The 20,212-nt window shown below is 44.1% G+C and overlaps 1 protein-coding gene and 1 long non-coding RNA gene across 3 annotated transcripts; both read left to right on the top strand.

The window, feature by feature from the left end:
* The first annotated feature begins 1,257 nt into the window (after positions 1 to 1,257).
* Positions 1,258 to 12,585, top strand: LOC127310537 (uncharacterized). 2 transcript variants are annotated; one of them, XR_011746868.1, is made up of 10 exons: positions 1,258 to 1,869; positions 2,631 to 2,788; positions 2,878 to 2,983; positions 3,196 to 3,276; positions 3,374 to 3,478; positions 3,705 to 3,880; positions 9,474 to 9,587; positions 10,072 to 10,266; positions 10,476 to 10,570; positions 12,471 to 12,585. It is a non-coding gene; the product is annotated as an uncharacterized lncRNA (long non-coding RNA). The 2 variants fall into 2 exon arrangements; XR_011746867.1 differs by lacking the exon at positions 2,631 to 2,788 and having other exon boundaries at positions 1,258 to 2,187.
* A 4,928-nt stretch (positions 12,586 to 17,513) lies between these two features.
* Positions 17,514 to 20,212, top strand: LOC127310536 (uncharacterized). The gene is made up of 3 exons (XM_051341204.2): positions 17,514 to 17,859; positions 18,061 to 18,428; positions 20,003 to 20,212. Exons 1-3 carry the CDS (start codon positions 17,514 to 17,516, stop codon positions 20,087 to 20,089), a joined length of 801 nt encoding a protein of 266 aa, XP_051197164.1. The 3' UTR covers positions 20,090 to 20,212.

The following is a 20,212-nucleotide window of genomic DNA, read 5'->3' as shown; positions in this document are numbered from 1 at the left end:
ATTATTTGCATTTGAATCAATCAAAATGAAAATTTTGAGCTAATGCATAGTTGTACAAGACCATAGGAAGAAAATAACGACTGCCATACAAAATTTCAGTGAAATTTCACGGACAATCAGCCGAAATATCTGTCACTAGAGTGAAAATCGTGCGAAATATCGGCCCTCAGACGGAAAATCGGCCGAAATATCGGTGCAACGATAAATTAGCAGATATGATGAAATCTTATCGGTTACCACCTGATTCACGATAAATCGGCTGATAAATCGGTATCTCGACCGATTTTTTGAACAGTGCTTGCGAATGAAGGCTAATCCAAAGTTGTGTGTTGGTATTTGCCGTTCAAACCACCCATAATAGGATCCCATGAAACAAGGGGAATCAGGTGGTGGTGATAGCGGTCGGGGTAGGGCTTATAACCCTTCCTCTCTGGTTTCGTGCGAAACCTTGTTTCGTGGGATCCGCGACGCATACCCCGTAGTGGTTACAAGAGTTGGGTCGTGGCCACGAAGTGGGAGTTTTGTACTATATGTCGAAAATCTTTATCATGGGTACTCATGTTTGCGAAAGAGGTGCCACTTCATAGTTTGCGAGGGAGGTCGCCGCAACCCTGCCCACCTCACCGTCGCTTGGAGAGGAGGAGACACCCGTTGCCGTCGCGCCCCCACATGGGCTTCGCCTGGCGACGGCCCCGTCAACGGGTAGGAGGGGTGATGCGGTCGGGGAAGGGCTCATGGAGTAGGCGGAGGATGCCCGGTGCGGCGAGGCGGATGCGGGGTAGTTTGATATTAAGCATCTGACTTATACTCCGCCGTATGTAAAACAATGTCTTAGATTTATCTAACTGCGGATGCATGTAAATACTATATAGTGTGTAGATATATATTTAGATTTTGATTTTAAGACATGTTATTCATGGACAGAGGTAGAGGCCATGTAGCATCCGATTACACTATCCTATGCTACTGCTACGTGTTCAGTACAAATGAACTATGAACTACTGTAGTAAAAACAAAATTCCTAGAGAGAAGCAAACATGTTGATGCGAGGGATCATGGTCAAAAGAAGGAGGAGTAGATGCCTGAGATATACACTATAAACGAGGAGTTGCTGCGGGAAGTGGAATGGTTAATTAATTACTACCCGCCTTTGATTGAAGGCACAATTTCCATGGTTAGTTCTGGCAGGTAATTAAGGATTGTGTGATCAGCCAAAAAAAAAACTTCTTCGCGTTTTGATCTGAGCAGATCAACAGCTTGCACCCAAAAAGAAACACAAAGCGCATGTCCAGGAAAAAAGTCCCTCTCCTCTCGCCGCCGGCCAGCGAACCCAACTCCCACACGGGCCACACCTCCCCCGGCTACCCATGCCGCCGCCGCTCGCCGGCCAAACTCCGGCGCGCTCTCCCCGCTCAGTTCCTACGTACGCGTCCCTCCAGCGCCACAAATCGCGCCCTCCGGCGGCGGCGCGACCGCGGCTCTCCACGACGGCGGCCGGCGCAGGAAGACGGGGACGCGCGGAGGACGTGCTGCTGGTCGCCTCCCCGACATTTTGCCTCCTCGCCCTGCTGTGAAACCCTAGCGGCTGGGCTGCCGCCCGGCATACAGGACGACGACTCCCTGCCCCGCGCCATGCGGCTGTCCCTCATCGCCCATTCACCGGCCGTGGGAGAAGCTGCTCGTCCACCGGAACCTCCAAGGTCGCCGCCGTGCGCGAGCTCCGCCAACCGCCTCGCCGGCGTCTTTGCGGGGTCGCCGGACGCCATGGACGCGGCAGCTAGCGCCTAATGGGGTGCGTCCACGACCTGCAGGACTAATCCCCACCTCCACGCGGCCGTCCAACAACACCTCTCGTCTCGCCACCCAAAGGTCGAAAATTCATTCCCCTTTTTTTCGTGCTGGAATCGGCTCTATACTCACTTACCCATTTTTGTATGACCGCGTATTTGCTGAGCTGCTAATGCAAACTGCCTTGCTCTAGACCGCCCTCGGTTTTAATACTAGCATTACGTGATTCAAATTTACCTTGTATGCATCCATATAAATTTCCCAACCAACCGGAAATTGAACTAGTTTTGCATGTATGTTCGTTGTAGCTGTTGTTGTCTAGACAACCCACCTCGTGAGTTCACCGCGGTAGCGTGCGATGGCATCGGGTGGCCTTCTTCTTTGAGTCTGTGGTTTTTGGTAATTTTCTTGTTCCTATCCTTTGTCCTCTACCCTCTCCATGGTAGCATGGCCATCTTGCTCTTCCTATGTGCGTTTGGGATGTTGTGTGTTTGATATTGGAAATTCAGGAAAAATATGATGGTTTGATCATAGTGGGTTTTGTTGGAATTGTTGGAATACCCCCTTCATATTTTGGTGAAGAACGCTGCGGCTAAATGAAAGCTTTAGCTAGTCTCTGTTTGCATTCTGTGTTAGTTTCTTATGTGCGGTAACTCGCTTGAGCAGCATATCACGCTGACACCCCATTCTGCTCTGTCATTGCATTTCCTGATGATATTCATCTGGGGTAGTTCATAGGATCACATCAATGGAGCAGCCTATATTTTCTTCCTCTCAATTGATTTTTGTCCAATGTTGCTTTGCATCTTATAAGCCTTAAGCATTTTTTTTTTTGCTTGTAGATGGCAATTGATTTCACAACTGACATCCAAAACAGCATAGAAAAAGCAAGCGGAACATAGCAGCAATTCAAGATTTGTTCATATTTGAATTGCTGCAGTTGGTGAAAAGCTTATATCTACAATGATGGCTTAGTAACCTAATTATTGATTATATTTTGGTAATTGCACAACTCTGTATATGTATACTTGATCATTAACTTTATTTCCTATGCATACTAACCCTCGTTTCTTTTTTCTAACATGTGAGGTGCACATGTGTATGCGGTCATGTCACCCAGCTGCTGCTACTGGCGATGGCTCTGGTGGCTCAGCTGCTGTTGGGCTGGCCATAGCCTCCGCTGCCCAGAAGCGTGGTATGAACAGAGAAAGACTAACACTGGATTAGTAGACTCGCGTCCATGTGTTTAAATACAGCAAATGCTGCATTTCTTGGTGATTCTTAGTGCTTGCGAAATAATGTCTCAATAACATGCTCTTCTTAATTAGTGGCTTCTATTTGTGTGTGGTAATGAAGTTCTTGTGTTGCTGATATTCATGTATAATTTCTTATGTCATTTCCCATTAGAGGGATGCCATGTGCCAAGCAAAGACAGGATGGGGAAGGCTGCTGGTTGTATTGCGTCACACAAGAGAACTGTCTTACAAGGTTCGTAAATCTGGTCGTTTGCACTTTTGTGTTGTGCACATGTACATTTATCACCCTTTTCTTGATTTGCTCATTGCTTTTGTGTTTTGAATTGAAGGTTGCTCTATTCTATGGATTTATTTGCGGCCCTCATTGTGGTGGGCACACCTGGAAGGATTCTAGCTCTAGCTACCGATAAGGATATTTCTTGTAAGAATGTGAGGTATATATGGTTATGATGTATGCTCTAGATAGCGAGAGCGACATTTATTTGAAGAATGTTCAGTCAAGTACATAATTTGCATTTCATATTGCCATTCAATATACCGTGGTTTTTAGTTAGTTTTTAGTTAGTTCATACTAAAAAACACGGTATATTGAATGGCAATATGAAGTTATATTTATGTCTTTGATATCTATTATTATAAGGAATGTGCATATGTATGCAGGGACGACCAAATCTTCTGGAGTGTCCTCATGCTGCTATCTGGCATGGTTTAGCGCCTATTTGGAGTGTCTGGGTGCGTCTTTTGACCCTGCCGGCGGACAAGACAGGGTGATCTTGCCAAGCAGGGCCTCATCGAGGGCATCACCAAGAAGCTCTAGGAGGCCGTTGATTTTGCAGGTTCTTCTCTGTAATTTTGCAGTACTCTTTCTAATCCGCAATTGCGGTGTCTAGCAACTCAATTATTTTTGTTCTCAGCCAATTCAATTCACTGTAGCAAGCTGTTGATCTGCTGGTTTAGATTTTAGCTTCTAAATTTTTGGGTGCTTCCATCTTGTGTGGGTTAAGTTGGAACCCTACTCCAGTTTGACTTTTGATAAATTTGCTTGAGAGCTGACCATGTTTTGTTCTTGCTCAGTTGTTTCTGCATTATTGTGTAGTAAATCTCTAGCAATGCAGGTAGATGCTTCAGTTGGAGAGCATCTCATACTGAGCTGAAATTAATAGAGCTGTATGGTGATTTATGTTCTGCTGTTATTTTAAGAGAATGGAAGACATCATTAATAGTAATGTGTGGGCTGTTGGGTGCCCTTTGTAGATATAACTTTTGACATTTGGTATAGTTATCTCAGTGCTTGATGCATGCCCAAGTTTCTTTTTTTATGGCTGATTGGCATTATTATGCACATGATGTAGCTCTTGATTTGGCCTGTTCAGGTTTATTTCATTCTGGTTGTATGCCTGACTTTCAATCCGGTTTTCCTAGAAGGTGGAGCACTGCTTCAGTAGCTATGCTAAATCTCTATGTATGTGAACTGATCCTTATATGATTGTGATGTCGGTGATCTTGCAGGTGGAGCCGAATGCACAAAAGATTGTGGAGCATCGCAGGAGTTAAGACATGTTGCGGTAAATGGAAGAAGATAAATTTTGGCGTGTCTCGCTTCGTTGTCGTGCAGAGTCACAGGTGATTTTCATACTTCCCACTCCTGGTAAGGGCTTTCTAGGGCTGCCATTTTTCGTGGTTAGATCTGAATTCATGCGGTGTTCTTTCAACAATCTGATTATGAAAAGGCCAAGAAAGAGCAATTGCCAAGCCAATCATATGGAGATGCATCTTGCAGGGGCTTCCCAGGAGGCATGCCTGGATTTGCTGGAGGGGTCCGGTGGTGGTATGCCTGCAGCAATGGTTGGTTCTATGCCTTGAGGAAGGGGCGGTGGTATGCCTGCAACAATTATTGGTGCTATGCTATATATGCCTGCAGGAATGGGTGGTGCTATGCCTCGATGCATGGGTTGTGGTATGCCTGATATCATCCTGAATGTAAGTGCTTGGCCACTACCTATCTTTCTTTATCTTCCTTCTAACCTATTGATAGTGGAGAAACCTCCTTTATACAACTAGTTGACTTTTTTTTTATTTTGTTGTACAGGACCGTGACCTGATGACAACCTTTGGTGACCCTGAGGACATGGTGGCACTTCAAGATGGTACAATTTTCCAACTCAATGGGGTCCCCCGCTTGCTTTATGGGTGCAATTTCATTGTTATTGTTAATAATATGGTGTGCATGACCAGGGGTTTCTTCATTTTTATGGATGATTTGGTTTTGTCATTATGAACATGATTGAGCTTGTAATTTAACCCACCCTGTATGGAATTGTGAGAATGCGCTCTAGCAATGCACATATATGTTTGAGTTGCCAGAATGTGCTCTAATAATCTGCTCGGCTGCAATTGCTTTATTATGGCTGCTATGGCTGTTGAGAAAACCTTTTGTTATTAGTAATAATATGATCCGGATTGAACTGCATGATAAGCATTTGATGTGCAATGCCATAAGAGTAAAACAATCACATGTGTTTTTACTTACGTGTAGAATGCGTTTATTGATATGTAGTACATGTGTCTAAAGTTTTGTTTCTGTTATCTTCCATGGTGCTGCTTAGAAAAGGCCATCGGTCTAAAGTCAGGCAACTTCTAGATTTGGAATTTACGAGTTGGTAATTTTATTTTGCTGTGAACATAATTGTGTTCTATTTGCAAACCCAGGATCTACAAGGGATGCATCGTCGCATCCAGCGGTAGCGAGAGAAGCAACTCTCCTTCTCCCAGGTGCAAGTAGAACTCGTGACATGTAAAGCCGCTGGCAGGTAAAACTTCTTTTTCTCTCGACTATAACTATTTATTGCCGATGATGGTGTGTCGCTGTGATCTCATGAAGTGTGACAGGAGCACAAGCCCACTTGACCGCTGTGTTGCATGGGCAAAAGGCGCTATCATATTGCATCGCTATGAGCTTATCCTGTTTTGTCTCTACCCTGACAAAAAAAGAAACTGTGTTGAGCATACAAGGGACCGTTTAGTAGAGATGTGGCAAAATGAATCGAAACAAAAAATGATGTTATGATGTTGTCATCGGGATTAGATGTGGTTGATGGTGATGGTTATTTTTTTTAAATGGTTGAATGAATTCTCGTGGTTTTCGTGGATGATGCTTTCAGTGGTTGTTTTTGTTACTCCTGTTTGGATTGTGTTTTCGGCTTGAATGCAAGAGATCTAGTTACTAGACCGATTGTCGTCTCTTGTAGATGGTTGTTTTGAAATGCCATTTTTGTTTTCTATGGATTTTGCTTTTTGGAACGTTTGGATTCCTACTTGCGGATGACTTCTTTTTTATCGACTCACCATATTGAAATCAATATTTCCTTTGTGTCATAGTCTCATAGATGTGTGGTCGCCTTCATTCATTCAACTATATCTATAGTTACCTTGTGGGAACAGATTCTAGTTTTGTTGACTGGCAGTAACACTGAAACCTGTATTTTATTGCGATTTTGAAAAAGGGAACGAAAGGGAAATTGGTGAAACAAGTTGTGTTGGCATATGATCAACTGCGGTAATGTTCTTGGGTACTTCTCACATTCCACATTAAATTTTATTTCTGCACTTATTATCATTATGAATCTTCCAAAATCCTGGTCCACAAGGAAATTGGAAGTTCTTCCTGAAATAGAGGATAGAAACTTGGAGATTTTGATGTAGCCTATGTTAGTTTAATACTCCCTCCATCCATGAAATGATGTTGGAGATTTGTCTGAATTCGGATGTATCTATACACTAAAGAGTGTCTAGATACACCTAAATTTAGACAAACTTGCCACATCCTTTTTTGCACAGAGGTAGTCGATGCACTTCACGGACTGTGTTCGCATGACTCTATTTTCTATTCATGATTGTCTGCTCGTATCACTTTTGGACGATGTTGTTCTTAGGATTTATTTGGTGCTTCTTCTTTTTAGGGACGATGGATGGATTCTTCTCTTTGAGTTTCATTTAGGGGAAAAGATAAAAACTTTCTGATGTCTCGTCAAAATTTGAGTTATTATGTTGTGTTTGGTTGCAATGAATTGAGCTCTGAATTGAATTGGCAATGGAAAATCAAATCAACCAATTCAATGGAATACCACAAAGAGTGTTTGGATGCGCGTGGTATTCAGCTACAGAATTCAGATTTCAATGGAATACCAAATCCTGTTTGGATGTCACATGTGTGAAATTGAGAGTATTTTTTACTTTGAACAATATAACATATGTAATATGAATGAATATAGCACAAATAGCAGAAAGTGGACAATTATGCTTACAAATAGTAGAAAGTGGATACATTCTGTCTTACAAATAGTTTGTGGGCACCTAAGCCAGCTGAAAATAAAATTGTTGTCAATAGACTCGACACAATGATTCGTTTGTGGGCACCTAAGCCAGCTGAAAATAATAGTAGACCGAGACACCTAAATTCATCAATCATGATAGCACCTGAATGGCTTAGATTAGCTCTGAATCATGCACTGAGATCCCTTGATACAGCTTTCTTTCGGTGAAAGACAGTAAACAGCTAAGTACAGAACAGGCATGAGCGCGTCTGCACAAGGCAGGCTCTCGCTCGTCCACGCAGGGGAGGCCGCCAGGGGACACCGGCGCTCGTCCGCGCCAGGGAAGGCCGGCGCTCGTCCACACCAGGGAAGGCCGAGCGCGCGTCCGCGCGAGGGGAGGTCGGCGCTCGTCCGCGCGAGGGGAGGCCGCCGCTCGTCCGTGAGAGGGGACGCCGCCGCGCGTCCGCCGCCCGTCGCCTCTCTACCACCGGCGGACCTAGGGCTCGGGTCGCAGTGGGCAACAGTGGGGGAAGGGGACCAAGGGGGAGAGGGAGGGAGGGGCGGAGGAGGGCGGAGGAGGTCGGCCGGAGAGGGGACGGAGGGAGAGAGGGGCGGCGATGTACCTGGCGGCCGGCGATGCGAACGAAGGCGATGGGAGGATGACGGCCTCGTACTTTTTCGGGAGATTGAGCGAGCCCGTCGCTCGATTCAGAGGCAATACAGAGGTCGGGAGCTCTGAATTGGGCTACGGGTTAAGTTGCCCCGTGCGGGCCTCTCCTTAGAATTGGGCAACAATTCCACACATCAATACCTAGCACATCCAAACAGCAGAATTGGGCCCTCAATTCTAGATTCCCCAATTCAGAGTCCAATTCCTTGCAACCAAACACAGCATTAGAGTACAAGTTAGTATATCTGATTGAACAATATTTGGGATTTAAATATAACATTCTATGTCGCATAAGAGAAGTGAGTTAGCATTTATCACAATTTTGGTAAAGCGTAGGGAGCAATCTCTATAATACTTTGGTAATGCATGTTGACAAAAACATAGAAATTTTCTAACTGTTTCAGCAGCATCACCTCTATTGACAAAAATAAAATCACCAGCTGAACAATATGGCACGAAATTCAAGTTGAGTATGTACCTATCAAAGGATAATCATTCACACTTGAAGACAAATTAACTTACTGTGTGCCATTTGTAATTCTAATAAGACTTTATTTTATTCTTGACCCTTCAACACATAATTCTTGCCCAAGTTCTATCTCCTGAACTATTTAATTTTGTCAGAAGTGAGAATGGAAGGTCGTGCCTATATGACCACATTGTTTGCCTTTGCATGGTCTATATTATTTGATGCTCCTCATTCATATGCCTATCTGCCATTCATTTACTCCAGGGTAGCACTTGTTTGAGATGTGATCCAGAACTGGGTTGTCCCCTGCTTTTCTCTAGTCATATGCTTTGTGATCTCTGATGCATATTTTGTACAGATTATGACAAAAAATTGAAGTAGTTTTGTTCACACAAATGTGCCATCACTCCATCTAGGGTATCTTACTGCTGAATTGTCCGGTGGATTGGTCAAATAGAAGTTGTCCAGCAGTTTTGCTACATTTTATATTTTTGTACTTCAGAAGTCTCTTTAGACTTTGGCTGTAGTTTTGTCCAGGGTGTCTCTGCTGAACTTTTTGGTGGATTGTTCAAACTTGTTCAAACTGAAGTTGTCCAGTAGGTTTGCTACAATGTTGATTTTCGTACTTGAGAAATTTTGTAAATTTTGGGTTCAAGCGCTTTGGGATTCGGCTGTATCTAGACTTAATCTTTGTGAGATTTAAGAGATTGTTCAATATGGTTTGATCTGTCTTTCCTTTCAGTATGCAGGGGATCTTCTAATTTACCCTTGTTTACTACCTTAGTTATCATGCACCTACATGTTATCTTCTCTACAAAGTTAAGACCAATGATGTTGCTTTACATTACAGTTAAATTGTGATAGCAGTTTGATTCTTTTTTCTACCGGCGTTTTAAAGTTCATCCTGCTAGATATTACATTTTATATGGAGGCCCCAAATAGAGCACTTGTGTGACCTTAAACCATTACACTCCCAGACTTCTCACTTCTTGCAACCCTAGGCGGCGGTGGCGGCGGCAGGTTCAGGAACGATGACTTGCTCCACTTGGAGGGCTCTGGGGATAAGAACAACTACGATGACTCATAGTAAGGTGCATCCTGCTATCTTTTATGATAACTTTGTGCTTTTTTGGTGTTGTGTGTAACACAATATTTGGTGCACAGAAAGTTGTAGCTGATTTGGACAAAATACTTGCAAATATAGCTTGTGTGTAGCTGTTGTATCGTGATTGGCTTTGGTAGCCTTAAGTTTGACTAATCATTTCCATTTATTTGTATCGATGAAGTGCAATTCCCTTATAGCAAGAAGCTGGATTCTCAGTTGGTTAGTACATAGGCGATTAACGGAAATGTATATTGATGATGAATGAAAATTTTGCGTGAAATGTCACTTGCAGACATGCAAAGTTGTCATATTAGATTTAAGCATTTCTAGTGAAGTTTGCATCTAAATTATTCTAACATTGGCTCATAATTTCAGGGTTACTAGAGGCCTGATTCCTTAAGGATTTTAGTTCCTTTTATACTCTGTTCCAGGTTATTGTCATGTATCTAATGTTCTGCTCATTTCTTTAGCATTAGGCCATGGAGCACCTCCTCCACCTCCAATGTTACCGCGGGCAGCAGATCGTGGTGCTAGTAGTGCAGCCGGCTGGCTGGCCGCCATGAAGAAAATGGCAAGATTCCCAAGCAGCCGCAGCTGTCAAGGCACTAGAGATGGAGGCCCTCCTCCATGGCTTCAATATGCCTGTGTCAAGCTCGGACGCCATGGTAAGCTACCCATCTATGGTCCTCTCTGAGTCTAGACCCAAAAAGGCAAAGATTTTTTTCTTGCTCATCTCATGCAAAGAAGAACCCCTCAATTCCATGTGCTCGTACAATTTTTTTTTGTATTGCTATGAGAGTTTGTATATATTGATGTATCTGATAAGATTAATCAATTGGTGGCACTCATCTGGAAATGTTGGCATTGCATACAGGTGGTGCGCTCTCTGGATTGTTTGAGATGGGCCATTTCTGGTGGATGAGGCGCTAGAGCATCATGACTTGTACGCCGCCAGGGAGGAGACGACAGGTAAGCTTTGCCTTTGCACTTGCTTTGCTCCATGAAAGAGATGTTGCATATATGGCTGATTCGCTGCACTCGCTTATATATTTGATGAGTTTGCAAATTGTGCTTTGTGTTTGATGCAATAGATTGTCTTGTTGAGTTTGTGGCATGCTCTTTTGTGGTACAAAAACTTGAAGTTGCTGTAACCGCTATGTTTTTTTTGCATCCATCAAGGTTTTACTTGTTTGTGATGCTTAATTTATTTTCGGGCTTCTTTGATCTGGATAATGAAACCTCAAGAGCGACCTCAAGGACCTCTACATCAACACTGTAATGTAAGTCCTCGGAGGACCAACAGTTCAAACTTTGAAGTCCTCGATTTGTCCCAGGTCACTTGCTGTAGAAAACTGATGTCCGGTGTTTTACCGTACTTTGTATTCACAAGAGTTTCTGAAACTGTGAAAGATAGTGAAATAGTGAACTGATACCGTGCTTCACTTGCTGTCACTTGAGGATTGTATTCATATATATTTTTACATGTAGCAATGATATATCCTGACTATGAGGTTCGAGTTGATGGCTTGTGGCATGTTTGAGGTTACTGTTTTATGGCAGGGGGTCATGTTGAAATCACTCCCTTACTTAGACACACCTGGTATAACTGCATATGTATCAGTTTTTTCTGTTTTCCATTGCTGCTAATTAACATGTAGTACTACATGAGAAAGAATAGATTTATTAGTTGTTTCCTCGCATGATTAATTTGTTCTCGCATTTCCATGTGTCTGTAACTCATCCTTGTAACTTAAAAATACTGTTATGTTTTAGAGTCAGAGAAGTCGATATGTCATTACACCAACTTAGTTCAGAACTTCATATGTTTATATCTTGCAGCCAAGTATCCCCTTAATGCTATCAAGCTACTTCAAATTCCTATTGAACGGAAAGGTGGTATTTTCATGCCATGAGATTCATCTAGTGAAATTATAGTGTTTGATTTGGCTACATATTGAGCTATTTAGTGATTCTCCGGTTGAGCTATTTTTGTGCTAATGTAAAAAAAATTACAAGTCATGCTTAAGTGATATTGTCCTTTCTCTTGACCGTGGATTCCTGACCCCTTCGTGATTCTTGAAACAAAATTGGGTGCCATGTCCTAAGTGTCAAGGAGATGGGCTATAATATTTGCATCTAGAGATTTGTCAAATCACTCTGGAGTATGGCCAAAGTTGCTCTGGCATTAAGCATGTTTTCTAGTAAACTGATGAATGTATTTTTCATGAGCATGACTCTTCATGGTTTAAATATTTCCTTGGGTGTATCATGCCTAGGGAAACTTGATATGTTTTCTGTTTAAGACATATTTCAAATGCTTCTCTTTAATACATCACGTACAAATACTCAGAGTTGCTAGCTGACTTTTCTATGATTTACATGGAGCCTAGGCATTGGATACTGTCGTCAAATCTGCTTCGTTTGCATTGTACTTCTGCTGCCTGTAGGTCTCACTCCGAGGCAGTGATTTGATTTATTATTGTCATCCAATGCTTCTGCGTAGTGGGGCATGTGGTCCTGTTTCCCTACATGGTCTTTTCTCTTTGTCATCAATCCATGTTTGTTAGTCGTATACCTTTCTATATCTCTGATATTGCCTTGTTTAATGAGAGTAGATATCCAAGTTGAAGAAAATAAATAATGTGATAAATAGCTTAGTAGTATATGACATTTTCGACTCCTTGGACTAATGTTAAGAAAAGGGGTTCTAGGCTAATTAACTAATAAAATAAAAGAGATCATATGTTCATGTTTTTTATTGGTCAATATGCCAATGGAAACAGACATGTTTCTTATATTTTCACATGTGAATATGAAAATTCGTTTTGTTTTGCCTCAAATGATTTTGTGTTGTTCTGTGGTCGTGCAGGTGACGGATGAACAGGATGTGCGAGCTTCTTTAACTGGTGGTAGTCGGATGCGATGGTGGAGCAGTATGCCTCGTAGCAGATTTGTTGTCTTTCCCTCTCGTGAAGGGGAGAAGTGGAGGGAGGTAGCCAGGAGTGAGGGAGCCATGGATGCAGGTTCCGGCCGGCCAGGCATGCTTTTTGTTTGTTTATTTATTCCACAGATGTTGGAACCAGTTAGGTACTATGCGATGTGGGTCGATACAGTGGGTTGATGCTCTCTTGGCTATAGCATCTTCAACTATTCTTTTCCCGTGCTAGATCAATTGGCCTGTAACATCTTATTTTACCTGTTAGATTCTGCTGTGTGAGGTTGTTTACTTAAGACAAACTACTTTGTAACCTTTAGTCCTGAAGGTGTCGAGTACATTTAAATATCACAATTTGCACATCATTCCTCTCTTTTATCCATTATTTTGCCAGGTGATAAAACTGTCTAGAAAAACAGCATATTTGTTGTCAAATTGGTAACATCAGGTCTAGTGGTCTAAGCAATGTTGTACTCCCTTCGATGTTGGGGCATTTTCTTTGGTCACTCATTTTAGTTTGTATTTAGTCTATTTTAGTGTGTAGGTTCACCCACTTTAGTTTAGATCTAGTCTACTTCAAAAGTACCTTTTTCGAAATGGGTTTCCCCAGCATCTGCATCAAAATAATGCATACGGCCGTTTTATTAAGATATAAAGCGAATCCAGTTGTACACACGAAAGACTTCAAAAGTACCTAAAATATCTTTGGTAAGTCCACACGACATGCAAATGAGACCCGAGACAACAAGGGAGGCACCCGGGTTTTGGTGTTGATGGTGCTGCATGTGTCCCACGTGTTGCAGTTCGAAGTAGTGGGAAAGATGAAAAACATTATCCGACTTGTAAGTTGAGATGTGGGTGTGATATTTGCAAGGATATTGGTCCCCTATAAATGATATTGTTTTCTTCCATAAAAATATGGTGTGTCACTGGCGCACTCTCTGGAAAAAACTTGTTACAAGTTGGAGGCGAGAGAAAGGTGAAAGATCAAACCGGTGTGGTGTCTAGATAACTGAGTGAAACCATAGTGCTAGCTAAAATCAGTTCTTCCGGCTACGCCTTTGGCTAAACTACTGAGTGAAAGCAAAGAGCTAGATAACATTAGTTGAAGGGTCCAAACGAAAAAAGTAATCCATCAAGTCTGCATGCTTTCTAAGGCTAACTTTTCCACTTCCCCATGCTATGATTAGTCCACCAGCATTTAATATTCAGTCTGGATCAATTCAAGCGTTGGCGTGCCAGGAAGCAATTGAAGAGGTCATCTCGTCTTCCGAAAGAAATTAAAAGACCCAACGCCATGTCACTGATCCGTGGCATTTTTCATCTGCACCGTCCATCCCCTAGATGCCTTTCCTACAACAAGCAACTCATCATCTCTCTTCTTCAACCTCCCTCACCTCTATATATACAAGCCACCAGTCACTCACCGCGTGCGGGTTACGCGTGTGACTTAGACTTTGACTTTTACTTGTCGAGGAGAAGGAGAAGGAGAAGGAGAAGGTATCCTCTTGTCGTGGAGTTCGTCTCTAATCCCAAACGCTTGGTCAGGCGTGGAGTTCTTCCCTACATCCATCAGGTAATTCAACATGCGTGTCTTTTTTCTTGTCATGAGAACCTTGATTCAGCTGATATTCGTCTTCTCCTCCTGATGTTTTTATTCTGGGTGTATTTGTACATCAAGTTTTAGAACACTGATGCGACTGTTGGCATTTGGCTCTATTGCTTCTGCCCATGTCACAACAAGAAGGAAATACAATCTGATAAATAAGTTGATTTGGTAGGTGGATGTGTTTACTCCTACTCCGTCTGTGTGTGCAAACTTCCAAGATCAAACGTAATTGTATTTGGAGTATATGGAAAAAGGCCAGGTCTAGCAAGAAAAGTGATTGCTATTTTCATCATTCTTCCTTTCTCATCTTGAGAACATGTCAGGTCATGCATCGGGGTTTTACTTCAAATTTAGACGGAGGGAGTACAATTTTAGAACGAATCGTAAGTTAGGTGAAATGAATACTTCCACTAGATCCTCATTTTTGCCAACTACGCCCCCTATAATCGGGGTGAGATTAGTAAATTGGTTAAATGAATCCAACGGGAGAGGAAATAAAAATCCAAAAGAACGGAGCTAGGTATGCGGCTGCTCAAGAACGGATCTTTATCTTACCTGCTGGAGGGCAGTCTTTCCAGTTTTTCAACAGAGTATCTATCTCTTCGCCGCTTCGCCTAGGTGGAGGTCCCTCGACCTCATCCTTCCCATTGAACAGGTCTCCACGCTTCCTCCACGGGTCATTCTTGGGAAGCCACATTCGATGCCTCATGTAGACGTTTTTGAAGACGCGGGATCCTTACCCAGCTGTAAAAACGGCGTATTTTCCATGCACCTCACACATGCTTTGTGTCCGTGGCACACCTGGCACGCGATATATCCGTATCCAAGATAGTCCTGCACCGTCGTCAACAGTGCGGCTTTCATACGGAAAGTTTCTTGTTCGTAGACGTCCCAAGTTTCTATCCCTTCCTCCCACAGAGTGACTAGCTCCTCCTTCAATAGCTCCAGATACAGGTTGATATCGCTCCCTGGCTGCGTCGGCCCTTGGATTAGCATATTCATGTGTATGTACTTGTTCTTCAGGCATAGCCATGGAGGGAGGTTGTACATCCATACAAACACGGGCCAGGTGCTGTGCTTGCTGCTTTGGTTCCCAAACGGATTGAGTCCGTCGGTGCTCGCACCCAACCTGATGTTCCTTGGTTCTTTCCCGAATTCTTCGTAATACTCATCGTCTAATGTTTTCCATTGGCTTGCACGTTAGCACTGAGTTTTCAACCCGTTCTACATCACGCATCACCGCCTCCTTTTCTTTCCGCGTGCCAGCGCATGAGCTTTGCTTCCTTGGGGTCCACGAAGTACCGCTGCAGACGGGGCGTGAGCGGGAAGTACCACACAACTTTTCGAGGAGATTTTCTTGTCCCTCTCTTGTATCGAGATTCTCCACACTGTGGGCTTGTATCGAGATTGGCATGCTCGTTCCGATATATTACGCAGTCACTGATGCAGGCGTGGTATTTCTGGTGCGGTAAATCGAGAGGGCACACGATTTTCTTGGCCTCCTGTAGGCTACCGGCACACGTGTTATCTTTAGGAAAGTGGATCTTCAAGTATCCGAAGAGTTCGTCCACGCTTGTGTCCGTCCATTTGTGCTTTGCCTTCATCTCCATAATATCGAGAGCTACTCTCAGACGGCTCTCCTCCGTCCCACGAGCTGCATCGTACAACAGAGTTCTCGAGTCTACCTCGAGTTGATCCAGCTTAGACTTTGGTGCCGCTAAACTATAATTTACACGCAAACAAACCAAAAGAGACCAACATAATTTACACGCATGCACTGGCAAAGACGTGTAACCGAGCAGCAACTTTGGTGCCGCTAAACTATACAACAAATAGACCAAGGGAAACTAGACAAAAAAACAACCAGATAAACACTAGCACAAACGAAAACTCTAGAAAAGAAACAAATTGTACAAGTCTATACTGCACGGCGCCGACCAATATGAATTTATCAGTGCACAATTACAATACAAGTCGGTGCTCAAGTACAAGTACAAGTTATATAGGTGCACAAGTTCAAGAGATATAGGTGCACAAGTACAAGTTATATAGGAGCACAAGTACAAGAGATATAGGTGCACAAGTACAAGAGATATAGGTGCACAACTACAAGAGATACAGGTGCACAACTACAAGAGATATAGGTGCACAAGTACAGAACAAATTGTCACACGAGTACCAAGGACAAACACGAACAAGTACCATACACAAAGGACAGCAAGTACCCGACAGAAATGGCTGGACACACAGGAGTACAAAACCATCTTATGAACAAGCACTGGACAAACCCTAGAACTTGTTCAGGTACGATGTGTGATAAAACTAGACCAAACAATACAACAGAATACACAGATATAAACCACAAGAACCACCAGAGTCGTCGCATCTGCATGTCAACACGACACGGGAAACTCAGCGGCTCCTCCAGGGCGGGTAAATCGACAAGAAAAAAGACCAAGAAACCCTAAATAATAACATGCATGTCATCACGAATTGTGGAATTATCCGGCTACTACGACAAAGGGAAACCCTAACTAATGTTCCTCAGAAAGTGTGTAACCAAGAAGCAGCGGAAGAAATCGATGAAAAAAGCACGACTTTACTGAGGGAAAACGCATTTGCATCCGCCTTCCGCATATTTTCCATTTGAAAGTGCTACCTCCCTCCCATTAATTCCCCAGAAAACTCACTGCCCGGAAATACAAAGGGAAAAAACTGATTCGATCTAATCGAATCAAAGGGAAAAACCAAGATCTTAGAAACCCTAAGCAGCCAGAAAAACGCGACGGCGCTTACCTCTGGAGCAGGAAAAACGTCCGCCGACGATGAGTTGCGAGAGGTTCTCGACAGCAACGGAGGAGAAGGAAAAATAGCAGCGCCGCCGATGAGACGATGAGCCGAAAGAACCAGAACCCACGAACCTCCCAGACGACAGAAGAAAAATAAGGGAAAAAACGGAGATAAAGCCACGGCGAAACGGATCTGCGTAAACCTGATAAGTGCGAAGCGGACCCATTACGAGAAGTGGACGGTTCGCAAAATCACCAGAAAGCAACACGTGTCAAACGCGGAGGGAGTCCACCGGCAAATTCCGCGTCCCACGTTCAACCACGTGTCCCGCGCGGACCGAGTCTCTTCCCTTCCCAGAGGTCGGCCTTTTTCTAGAATTTTCGCATTTGCATTTATTCCCAGTTGCGACCCAATGCGAGCAGGCCAAGCCTCCGTTTGGCAGTTTGGCAGTTCGCGAGGCCCAACCAGGCCCAGCCGGAGATCCCAAAGCTCATCTACTCAGATCTGATTGTCCGGGCCCCACATTGTCTGAGACTAGAACCCCCATCCACGCCGCCGCCCTCTCCGTGACTCCGTCCATGGGAGAATACAGCGACGGTGACCCTTTCGAGGACGCCAGCGACGGCGATGGCTCCTGCGGCGAGGAAGAGGACGACGACGGATGCCTAGGCTTATCCAGAGGTCCCTCCGACGACGACAGCAATGGCGAGGGGATGTGCGAAGTCCCTTGCTGCTTCGACGACGACGACGACGACGATATCGAGGAAGAGGAGTTATGCGGCGAGGAGGGAAATGGCGAGGAGCTCGTCGACGACCCGTGCGATGAAGATGACTACGAGGGGGACGTGGAGGCCGAGGATCTGTGCGAGGACCCCTCCTCCAACGACGGCGAACACGGGGAGCGGGAGGTGGTCACCGTCTCCGGCTTCTCTATTGCCAATGATCCCCACATCTCTGAATCCGTCCTGGATGATTCCCCCTCCTCCTCCTATTCCTCCTCCTCCTCCTACTCCTCCTCCTCCGACGACGAGGACGACGTCACCGGCTCCGAGAGGTTCATGCCGATCGCGTTGCCGCTACGACCTCCGCCATCACCCTGGACCACCGCCCATTTTTTGGAAGCAGTTGCAGAACACACCGACTCTGACGACGACATTGGTTACGACACCGACTACGACGACGACGACGAATACGAGCAACACAGGCAGCCGGCGTCGCGCGCGGCGGTGGAAAGCTTGCCCGAGGCGGCACTCGACGAGGAGGAGGCCGCGCGTGGCTGCGCGGTGTGCAAGGATGTCTTTGCGCCAGGGCAGCGCGTCGTCCGGCTCCCCTGCAAGCACTACTTCCATGGCGACTGCATCTGCCCGTGGCTCGCCATCAGGAGCACATGCCCCATGTGCCGGTATCAGCTCCCCACAGACGATGCTGAATCTCGACAGGCACCGCAATTGGGGGCTCTAGTACCGGCGGCTCGTCACGGTGGAGCACAGCAGGTATGATCTTGGACACTGTGGTGGTAAATTCTTCGATGCAATGTCGTGGTATGCTGCAGGGATTTTTGAAGGGTTGGAATATGACTGTTTGTTTTGGAATTCAGTGGCTGGTATAGCTTAATTTGTCAATGGCATACGGTTAGGAGATTCGTGTAGTTCCAGTATGCAATAGTCATGCAATTCTTAGTATATGCTCTAGTGACTGTTCTTTGTTTGCTTTCCTTATCGAAAATGGGCATTTGTCATTCAGGAAATTAAAGCTACCAGTGGTCTTTATATATTTGAAATCTTATTCAACTCGAGCATTGTCTTTTCTAGAATGCATCTAAGACCAGCAGAAGTCTCACATATGAACTGTAGGAAGCATAACAGAAGTATTTAGGAAACCAGAATTTTAGAAGCCTGAAATCACATCAAACCACTGTGTTTATCCAACCAACCAACAAGAGGCCTGTGCTGGGAAATTGCCTGCAACGACAAGTTTCAGCTTGCGTTGTAACTCAAATGGGCTAACTGGCCACTGCTATCCTTGAACAAACTGGTATCAATCTGTTAGGCAATGTGGTTTAACCACCTTTTGTTACCAAGTTATATCTGTGTCGTCAGATTTTTAGTACTATATATCAACGCACATCTTTATGTAGTCTTTAGGAATAGAATGCACAGGAGCATACCTATGATGAATGACCTTTTAGTGTCCAGGGTTGAACATTTACCGACCAGTCAATATCGATCTATCTATCCAGATTTATGAATTGTTTAGATCCTCGATGCTCTAATATCTGACAAAACTGTGGGCATATGATGATGTCCTATTCTACTGTGCTTATGTTTGAGATGGGGTAAATTTTGATCCTGCGGTTTATTCCATATAACAATCAGTACCCTACTGTCATATATTTACCAATTTTCATCTACTCCCCATCTTTAGCTTCTATTGGACTCTGCAACACAATTTTCAGGAAGGCTTAGGGTGTTTGGCTGGTACCCTATCCAGCCCTGTTAAATGTTGGCAAGAATTGGCTTGCCAATTTTTTAGCAGAGGATTCTTGCGCCCTCACTTTGCCAACTATTTGTTAAAATCCTGTGAGAGAGGTGTGTGTGTCTCCATTGGCAGCCAAAATTTTGGCAACAAACCAAACAAGTGACATAGAATCATAGGCTGCCAATTTTTTGGTATTGCAAATTTTGGCACCAACCAAATGTACCCTTAATAGTTAGTATATGTGGCCATCCAATATGACATATTATGATACCATAGAAAAATGTTTAAAATCATGTCTTTTTGTATACACTTAAGAATTGCTGAACTTGGTTATCTGTGGCGCTCTTGCAACATTTGAGTTGACTTCTACAATTTATTTATTCTTCAGAATATCCTGCGCATAGCACGACCGTCAGAACCAAACTGCTGCCGTCTTCTTTTTTCTCTCCTGTGCTCTGTTCTGTACCAATGGTTGATAGTTCTACCATTTGGAGTGAGTTTATCTGTCGGCCATATCCAGGAAGCCTGCTTGGATAGTTTCTCGTATGTAAACGATGTTTGGATCTGCTAACTCTTTACATTTCAACAGAGTGGAGACAGAGATGGAGGCGACGGCAGCCAAGCCACCACAGGTGGAGGGGACATTGATGTGGCCAGTGGCCACGGCAGTACGTAGAGGATTCTGTCGTCCGATGACAGCGTTACTGACCAGGTTAGCGCGTAGTAGAATGTAAGGTCATTCAATAACAGTCCGTCCATGACCTCCGTAAAACTCTATGGTGTGCAATGGGATGCTCGT

This window comes from Lolium perenne, chromosome 6 (assembly GCF_019359855.2).
Source record: "Lolium perenne isolate Kyuss_39 chromosome 6, Kyuss_2.0, whole genome shotgun sequence".
NCBI classification, from domain to species: domain Eukaryota; kingdom Viridiplantae; phylum Streptophyta; class Magnoliopsida; order Poales; family Poaceae; genus Lolium; species Lolium perenne.
Note: the sequence above shows the minus strand (reverse complement) of the source record. Positions and strands in the feature narration are given on the sequence as shown.